General features: G+C 40.9%; 1 protein-coding gene across 1 annotated transcript; it reads right to left on the bottom strand.

Moving 5' to 3' along the window:
- Nucleotides 1-2,013: 2,013 nt before the first annotated feature.
- pycr1b (pyrroline-5-carboxylate reductase 1b) lies at nucleotides 2,014-8,471 on the bottom strand. Its single transcript, XM_069665863.1, has 9 exons — nucleotides 8,328-8,471; nucleotides 7,584-7,677; nucleotides 7,153-7,223; nucleotides 6,762-6,941; nucleotides 6,501-6,608; nucleotides 6,266-6,379; nucleotides 4,583-4,675; nucleotides 3,501-3,664; nucleotides 2,014-3,232 (listed from the first exon to the last, which is right to left on the bottom strand). Exons 2-9 carry the CDS (start codon nucleotides 7,648-7,650, stop codon nucleotides 3,058-3,060), a joined length of 972 nt encoding a protein of 323 aa, XP_069521964.1. The 5' UTR covers nucleotides 7,651-7,677; nucleotides 8,328-8,471; the 3' UTR covers nucleotides 2,014-3,057.
- Nucleotides 8,472-9,965: the final 1,494 nt, after the last annotated feature.

Raw genomic sequence — 9,965 nt, 5'->3', positions numbered from 1 at the left:
ACAGGTAGCATCTGGCCCTACCTGTGGATAGAAACCACATGCTGGGTTGGACTGTGCACACACACACACACACACACACACACACACACACAGCCCTACACACACACACACACACACACACACACAAAGTCCAAACTTTCCACTCAGGATTATCTGCCATTGAACTGCCATCTTAGACCTTCTGCCGGTGATTGACACAGAGCACAGCGTCTTCACCTGAGGTGGAGGAGTGGCGCTCAAAGCTGCCCGAGCACAGAAAGGTAACACAAGTCTAATAATGAGAGGCAAATGGAAGTCTCTACAGGAACGGCTAATCTTAACGGACAGAGGCAGGAGCAAGCGGAGAATAACCTCTCGGAATAAAAGAGGGATTACCAAGACACTTCAGCGGCGGAGGAAAAACCATTGCACGCACAAATAAACAGCCCGAGTGCACTAAGAGCACGCCGAGCGCAATTTAATCAAGGGACACTGGTGTGTGTATTCGTTTAAGAAAAAATAAAATAATCCTACAACAGCTACAAATTGCTCAATTATAATGAAGACATGGCTCTTCACAAACCATCACTTTTCTCCCATCACTTTTACTTTGCCATTATGCACCTGTGTGTTGCCTGAATAGACCCACAGGGCAATCTCATTCCAACGCAGAGAGGCATCTGTTAATCCCAAATGTAGCAGCCTGAGGCGAAAGAACGGGTCCAAATATTTAAAAAGTACATCACAGAGTTTAAGTCTGCTGGAGCTACTGAAATCTCACAGTATGCCCAAATGTAACTGTACTTCTGCCCCTAATTATCTCATTTATTATTGAAGTGGGGGAAACAACATTTACTCAGGCACTGTGCTTTAGTATGACGACGAGGTACTGTATATATTGTGGTATATTTCAGTGTTTCTTTCATGCTACTTTATCGATCTACTATGTTTACATTTAGCTGGCAGCTGTTACTATCAGTTCATATTTTCAGAATAAGAAAAAAAAACAAGCTTTTTAAAAAAAGATCTTTCTGGTTTCAGATCTCATTTCTGATCAGACGAAGTTGCTAGCTCTTCCAACAAAGTGACATATCCCCTCTGAAGGGTTTCATTTCTTCAACCGTTTGAGGCAGAAAAAAAAGACTTGAAATAACTTTTATTTATTTCCTTATTGATTCTTCCATTATTCCGATCCCTCAGATTTATCTTGTGACCCTTCAGAGGGGCACAACCCCTAGTTTGACAACAAATTGACGACCAAAATGTACATAAATTGGTTACAATTCCAGCTACACCTACTGCAACAGTAAAACATTCTCTGCCACACTAATGGATCAGTTTTAAAAATCCAATAATGCCATGTATATATCAGTCACATGAAACATATTGATCCTTTAGATGCATTTCGCTGATAATATTTTTTTCTCTTGTATGAGTACTTTCATTAAGTGGAGGTTCTTCCTCCGCCCCTGATAGTCCTGTGTTTGTTCACTTTTAAAGTATTAATTATGTGAACGCTGCAGGGCTGAATCTGCAGTGAAATCTATGATCCTACTCACTGGTCATATGTCCGTCATTCACATGTACCCCTGGCCTGTGAGGAAAAATATTTACCTTTTATTATTCAGGGACTATATATACAAATTTCAGGAGAAAGCAATTAAGAAGAGGAGACAAATGAAGGAACAGGGAAGGTCTTGGATGAGCAGGAGAAAATGCAACTGTAGCACTTCAGTTGATGCCATTTACCAGTAAGTGAAGTGGTGTAGTTATACCTAATGTTAGTCCAGGGTCAATTTAAAGTCACTCTCAACAGGCAGCTATTTCAAGCAGGTAATCAGATCTTATGAGACGTGCAAATGAGTCATTCAATCACAGGGCGCCATCTGCAGGTCAGGGTGCTTCTTTCATACTCACTGATTGTCTGGTCGGCCTGTCTCAGGGAAACATCGGACTCTTCAACAAACATGCTGCACAGAGCCTGAAAAACAAACTCACTTGGGAGTAAAAGTGTTTGATTCTGCTTCTTTAATGACTTTATGACAATTCGACTCAGCGGTTGATAAGCAGAATAAAACAATACATAACATGTAACATTATTGAGATAAAAATATATCCAACAATACAAAATTAGGACGGATTAAAGGCTGATGTATTTTACATCATATTCTACATATTCTTTGTTTTGATGTGTTTCTTGTAGCACTTCCAGGTAACATCACACTCCCTCATGAGAGGAAGTGTAAAAAATGGTTTTGTGGTAAACAAAACATCAGGAGGTTCAAGACGGCAGTTCAATATTTTGGGGTTTATGACCCACAATGACCTTCAGCACAACAAAAACTAACTAACAGTAAGGTAACAGATGGATCTGAGGAGAATCAGGTGTTTTAAAGCTTAGAATGACCTGTATATGCAAGAAATATTTATGGGCCCAAAAGGCAAATGTCCCTAATGTGGTACAAAACCCAAAATGTAATGCTGCAGAGACGACGTGAAGACCGTAGTGTTCACATATCAAAATGACCAAAAATAAAGTTATTACATTTTTGTTCCATCATATTCAGTCTTTGTTAACAGCATAGCACTGTCTGTCAAACAAAAATAATGATCAGCACAAACAGAAGAAGTGCACATGATGATTTACGTTGTAGCTTCATTCTTTCTAAAGACATTTAAGACGTACATTAAGAGCTCCATGGTATCCCAGCAGCCATCTGCTGCCTGGTGTGTACCAGGCTCCATGATGGCCCACTGGGTCATTACCGTTTAACCGCCCGAACACAGACAACAGATTGTAAATGCACTTCTGCTCTTTAGTGTGTGTGTGTGTGCAGACAGTAATTATAAGGCTATAACTGTGAGCAATGCTCCCAGAACACACCAGGTCCACTGTCCGTATATACGAGTCAAAGATATTTGGCTGCATTGCCAATTTGGATGTGATTTCAGTCCAGTCCTGAGTCCGTTCTTTTTACATTGTTTGGCTGAACAGCTGTATAAGATGCAGGTTTGTCCATGTGTGTACATGTTGGGACAGCTCGTAATGTGTTGGTGTGTAAGCCTGCCTCTGTGGACTCAGTTTTTCTTCATCCCAGGGCCGCGAGTGTTGAACAGGCTGAGCCCTGATCTGCCGTTCCCGTTAGCGACTCCGCTAACTGCAACTCCGGGCTGCTGGAGCACTTTGTCCAGCGTGGTTTTCTTAATGGCTGCTGGAGAGATTCGCTCCTGGTCGGCCAGGTACTGCAGCTCACTGTGAGAGGGACGGGGACAGCCCAGTGTTAGATTTACAGTACAGAGGTGTGTGTGTGTGTGTGTGTGTGTGTTTCATACAGGAGCAGACTTTTTAGCTGTATGCTTTGAGATCAGGGGAGCTCAAAGTTGGATTCAGGAAGTGGTCAGACTTTACATACTATCAGGGTCAAGACTACATGCAATATAGAACAGTTATCTGTTCTCCTCTTGTAGCAGCTTGAAAGTAGAACACTACATTTCCAGATTTGTCTGTGTGTCTGTCTCACCGTGTCCGGATGCATGAAGCCTCCACTGCATTGATCAGGAGGCTGCGGAAGCCGCCACTCTCCATTACGTGCAGGGCGTGGATGGTGGCGCCCCCTGGTGAGCACACGTTGTCCTTCAGCTGTCCGGGATGCTGCTCGGAGTCCAGCAGCATCTTAGCTGCTCCCTGAAGAGGAACAGACACATGAGGAAGAAGTTATGCAAGGAGATAAGGGATTTAAACAAAGCATAATCCACTGTTTACTCCTACATATTCATAGAGTGCTGACGCAGCGTCCTGCTGCAGCAGCAGAAATGCTTCCGTCATCTTTATAATGTGATTAGTGCACATGATTATAATATAGAATAAATCATAAATAATGATCAAGTTCCTCTAATCTCCCAAAGATTTTCCAGTTGTCTCGTTGGCTTTCAACAGGCGGACATGACTGTGAAACTATGGTGTCTTTGGTGAGTGTTTCCTGCAGACAATTGTGCAAACAAGAGGAGACACTCAAACAAAGAGGATTTTTTGTCTACACCAAATAACAACATCTGAAAAGACTCCTGCAGAAGATTGCTCATAAAAATGCAGAGCAGAGCCGATCACACGGAGCAGAAGAAAGAGCCTGAAGCAGCCGCTGCGACTACAAAACAGTTTGAAGTGAATCATTTCCAATCATCTGTTTAGACTAATTGTGATCAAAACAGTGAGAGCACGAAAAAACATAAACATTTTTCATACAAAGTTGAAAACAGCAACATTTGGAAGTTTCTACTTTCACCTATTTAAATTTTAATCACCAGCTTAGACCTGCAGAAAACAACTACAAGCGGAAATGTATCCTTTTTTAAATATTTTTTCAGCGAGTCAGAATTCCCAACAGGCTTTTATTTCTCCCAAGTTTCATCATTTTTAGTGTGTTTCAGTCAGCAGTATAAGACAGGAGAAATATTGGAAGCACTGAACGCAAGAACTAAATTCTCATGTATTTCATGCCTCCAAAATCGTAGACGTCCAGTGGATCAAGATGACTTAAATTTGAAAAGAGGCACAGGCAAAGAGACAAAAATACCACAACACAGGCACACAAACACAACTGACCAGTAGGGCCTGAGCTCCGAGTCTGACGGCAAGTCTCCTGGGCAGACCCATCTTCACTCCTCCATCGGCGAGAGCATCCAGCGCTGTGAACGCCTGTTTGAACACACACAGAGTTTAAAGCTTTTTCCTTTAGGCAGCAGCACCAACACATCTTTCACAGATGTAAAGATTACAGATTAGTGGGTAGCTCGCTCGACTTTCTTTGCTTGTTGCCGACATCCACTTTATTAGAAGTTACCTCATGGCCTCCTCACAGTAAGGAGGAGCAAAAATGAACTCAGACACTTTGAATCCTTATTCAAAAACACCTGTTCAAAGCTCAAGCACTATGCAAACTGCAGATAAAACCCTCTAACACAATTATTCGTCATTTCCTCAGCCAGCAAACACCTCTGTTTGCTTCATAGTACAGCTGACGTGAACGTTTTCTAAAGCAGGAATGATATATAGATATACCGGTACTTGAGTAACAATACAGGCCATTAGCACAGCATGGTTTTATGTGTCTCTTAAGAAGTTAGCAAGAGGAAATCATATCCTGATGCAAAAAAACACTACAACACTTGACTTCTTTTTCCTGCCACTGCTAATCCATTGTGTAGACCTAAGAAAACATACAAAATAACACCAGCTGCTGGGCGACAGTGAGAGACTTTTAAACGACAGAATGGTTTTGATTGCTCTGAGTAACTCGTCAAGTAAAGATAAGAAATATTTGCTGATTACAGTTGTGAAGACTTACTGAGTTTTCTTATCTTATTAATTTAATGACACAATCTCGAACATTTCAGATTGGTGCTCTTGAGCGCCACCCCCTGGCGATAATCAGTCATTTCAGGAGCACATGTCCCGATTTAACCAGACGTCTACGGCTGGCTCCCTTTGTAACGGTTGTAACTCCTGATTTTCTTCACTTTCCTTTTAAGTCTGTTTGCTTCATCTGAGCATCGAATTTGTTTCTTTTTCTTTGGATTTTCACTTATTTTTGAAGTTGTCTCTGTCGTCATCGATCCCTTCCTTGATTGTTCAGACATAGTAGATTACCGTTTACTCGCAATGCTTACAGAAACCAGAAAAGCAGCCGCTTAGCTCCGCCTACCCTCTCTGGCAGACCAACCACTGCTGGGTGATGGAAACGTGTCACTAACTGGGCACCGCTTGTGATTCTTTCCGCAAATGTCGCCACGGACACCCAGTCTGTAAAAATTCTATATACTGCAAGTGCAAAGGCTTTCATCAGTGGGCCAATCACCATTGTGTTACCTTGGTGATAGATATTGACTTAACAGACATTTATTTGAATAAAAAAGTTTGAGATTGCCATTTTAATACATAGTTTTGACTTGAATAGCCACATCTCTCTGATGCAAAATAGCTCATCAAAACACAAGCGATGCATAATAAAAGTAAATAATTGTTAGTTTGGGTGCCTGCTGTGAAGCACGACAGCTGCAGATATAGATAAGTGCACATCAGATCACTCCTTCATTAATACAAAGAAGTGTCTGTAGCCTGCAGGAGGCAAAATGAAGAGTTCGGAGCAGAAAACGGGGTTGGTAGCTTTGCTGATACAGAGGCTGCAAAGTGGGTGGTTAACAGAAAGTTTGATTCACATGCTCTATTTTAGGATCCCCACTAACATACACCCCTTTAAGACAGATACACAGCCCTGGAGTTACTCACATAGGCAGGTCCACTGCCACTCAGCCCGGTGACGGCATCAATAAGGTCCTCCTCTACCTCAGTGCAGTAACCCACACTGGCCATCAGCTGCTCCAGTAACTTGCCATCCTCCACCTGGAAGAACATTTTGGTTATGATATGGGAGAATCAATAAAAACAGACTTCTTAAATCAAATACTCAATTAACTCATTCATAAAATGTTTCACTCTTGAATCTATAATCTCTCAGCTGTACCTCTGCATGTGTCCCGGTGGCGTACACAGTCGCTCCCTCTCTCACCACCACTGGAGTATTCGTCATACACCTCATGACTTTAGGAGACGGACGGTACTGAAGCAGCTTCTGTTAAATTACAACAACAACACAGAATAGCTGTGTCAGGAGGCAGGATGTATTTTGTTTGACATGTTCACAAAAGGGCAAAATATTCTTTGAGAGTCTTCAGAGCAGACGTCGGCATATCCATGACTTTGTATTAAGGAGGAAGAGGTCCACCTTCTCTATGGAGTTGATGGTGACGCCTGCCGCACAGGAGACAATGAGATGACGGTCCTCGATGTCTGGCCCGATCTCATCCAGAACGAAGGGGATGATATGAGGTTTCACAGCTAGGAAGAGCACATCACTCTTATTCACCGCCTCTTTGTTGCTAGTTGTCAGGTTCACCCCCATTTTCTGCAGGAGAAGAAGAAAAAGGGAATTAAAGACTGGATGGAAAAGGAGGCAAGCAGGTGTTATAAAAACAACACGTACACATTATAACCTCGTGGACAAGCCCGCACTCGTACACATGCATCCTCACGCCACCAATGTTTCCGTTTCAATTCCCAGACACCACACACGCATGCACATATGCACACACTAGACAAACAACTTTTCTTCTCACCCTCAGCCCTGACACAGTGGGCAGGTCTGTATCTGGGGAGCTGGCTGTAATCCTGTGTGTGGCAATCACACCTGTTGTGAGAACAGGAGGAATTGGAGAGTGAGGCATGAGGATTTAGAATGAGATGTGACGTGACAACAATAACATAAAGCCTTAGTAATCCCCAGAGGAAACTTTTGCCTGTCCAAAGTCTAAAGAGGCAGGAGAAGACAAATCTAAAGTAAATTAAAAAAAAAAAATAAAAAAATAACAACAATAATAGTAAGAGAATAAAAGTTAGTATAAATATTTGTATGAATGCTGTTTGAGTAGCTGTGACTGCATTGTAATTCTTCTCCAACCAAAAATCTGCTGATATGGTTCGACATCAGTGAATTTAGATTCAGTTCAAGTTCAAGGCAAAGATTACACGGTAAAGAAAGTGTCCTCACCAGCAGCCGTGAAGCCCTTCACCAGGGCGTGAGCCAGCTGGCCCGCTCCAATGAATCCAACACTCATCCTGTTTGATGATGTGGCTTCTCTGACCTGTAAAACCAGTCAGACAGCTGATTTAATGTGTCATATTTTGAAACACCAAAACACCCCTAAACAACCCAATACACAGTCATTCTTCTGAGAAACAAGTCTATCCTTAAAGCAAAAAACACAACAGGTTTTTGAGATGATGTAATCTGGAGAAAAATCATGGATCAGGCCAACAGACAGTGAATGATGATGAAACAACTCCTCTGACATTTTGGCAGCACCCATGGGTGAATTTACTAGGATATGGGCAGATTTACTGATTTACAGCTGCGAGCTTCACATTCAAACCAAGTTCATTTGAATAAAAAAAGAAACTTTCAGAGCCAACAGATTAAGTGTCTGGTTCAGGATAAATGGACCATCAAATGTCATCTTATGACATCTACATGTCTCATGCATTTATTTTATTGTATTTATTTATTCCAATGTAACTCATTTTCAATGTTAAGTTCCGCTTTAAACACTGTCTAATGTGGTCAAACAAGCCGTTTATTTTCCCAGTGCTAACAGTCGCGCTCCAGTTGATGCTGATGGAAGATGATAGCATTTCTTAGCTAGCTGGTGACATCCTGTCCTCGGCTAATAGCTCTTTTAGCTAGCTCTCACATTCAGAAATAAATGACAAATACACATAACACAGAGGTATCTACCTGTCTGAATGTTCCAGCTGAGGCTCCTGGGTTAGAAGATGTTAGTTGACGACGTGACCGTTATTTCCCGGCGTCAGAAAAAAAACAGAAATCACCACTTTTTGTGTAAACGTGGCTTCCTCTTCACTAAACCACAATGTGCTCCACGACTGTTACGGACAGTGCCGTTAGCCAATCACGACAGAGACACTCTGAGTTTCTAACCAATAAGAAACTAGATCACTGCTTTTGGGCGTGTAGTCCCCGTCCTCCACGCCCAGTTGCATCAATCCCCTGGGTTAGCGCGGTGATGCTGCCAGGGAAAAAGTAGGTCAAATATATGAACTGTGAGAAGAGAAGTAGGTTATGTTTATATTTGCCAAAGCCAGCACTGACCTGTTTCTATTCAGAACATGTATGACTGTTTAAACACAGATAAGGCTGGACCTAGTTAAGGGTGGAGAAGAGAGTGCTAATGATAGCCATCATCAAATCAGAACAAACCGTACTTGGATTGTAAAAATGTCTTAAAGCGTCTTAAATCGTATATGAAAGCCACTTACAAATTTCAGTTACTACGGTACCTCTGTACATTATATGTTAATTATTTCACTATTTATCAATACATACCAGCATTTAAAGGAACACTCAGAATGTTAAATATAGCCTATAGGTCAACTCATGACGGTGTGAGACACATTTTGAAAACATAAGAGCTACATCAACACCCCAAAACAAAGTTTTCAATCACATATCTATTAATAAGATTCAATCAAAATAATGTCTACATTTTTCCTAGTTAACATAGTGATATAATCACTTACTCTAGATATTTGGATTATATTATAGTGGTGAACGATTACACACAGGATCTGGGACAGGTGAAGTTCTGATGTTTTGATTGACATTGATTGATTATATATACAGTGTATATATATATATGTTTATATATATGTATGTATGTATGTATGTATGTATGTATGTATGTATACAGATGATTACTGTGATTGAATAATAGTTAAAATGTCAGTAAAGAATAAAAAAAATGACAATCAAAAGTGACTTTAGTTACTTAAATTGCATTGCAACACTTCAAAAATCAAAGACTATCATATATGACAGAAAAAAGCAGCAAATCGTCATATTTTAGATGTAGGAACCAGAAAATGTTTTGAACTTTTGCTTAAAATTTGGTCGAACAATGAATTGCTTTTCAAAAGAATTTGTCATTAATTTTGACTAATTTAATTTGATCTTTCAATTAACCAATGAATAATTTCAGCTCTATTAATCGAAACATACCTTCTGAACACATTGTAAAATTGGTTTTAATTACTTGTTTTATGTAAAATATTGTAAAAACTTGAGCTGGAATAAAGTGCAGATTCTGAAATAATTTACTCTATTTCTTGAGATGTCCCCCTTGAGACAACATGTCACTTCTCACATGCCAACATGAATTCCTCCACCTGAGTGATGTGGGTGCATGTTCAGGGTTCATTATTTTGAATGGAGATGCTCTGAGATTTGACGATGACTCACTGAAGCACTCGAGGGGACCAGAGGTGGCTTGTGATTTTTGAGGGAGCTGAATTTGAATGAAGCTTTATTATTCTAACAGACTGCAGGCCAGTCTTCTTCCTCTCCCCTCAGATTTGA

This window comes from Semicossyphus pulcher, unplaced genomic scaffold, assembly GCF_022749685.1.
Source record: "Semicossyphus pulcher isolate SPU_LCO1_2020_fin unplaced genomic scaffold, fSemPul1.0.p SCAF_17, whole genome shotgun sequence".
Taxonomy (NCBI): Eukaryota; Metazoa; Chordata; class Actinopteri; order Labriformes; family Labridae; genus Semicossyphus; species Semicossyphus pulcher.
This window is presented reverse-complemented; position numbering and strand designations above follow the sequence as displayed.

Excerpts from the sequence above, each read along its gene's own strand:
- pycr1b (XM_069665863.1), bottom strand. The coding sequence starts at position 7,650 with ATGAGTGTTGGATTCATTGGAGCGGGCCAGCTGGCTCACGCCCTGGTG. Across the intron at positions 6,609-6,761 it reads CCATCAACTCCATAGAGAAG|AAGCTGCTTCAGTACCGTCC; the intron begins GTGGACCTCTTC and ends GTAATTTAACAG. Across the intron at positions 3,665-4,582 it reads TCGGAGCTCAGGCCCTACTG|GGAGCAGCTAAGATGCTGCT; the intron begins GTCAGTTGTGTT and ends GTTCCTCTTCAG.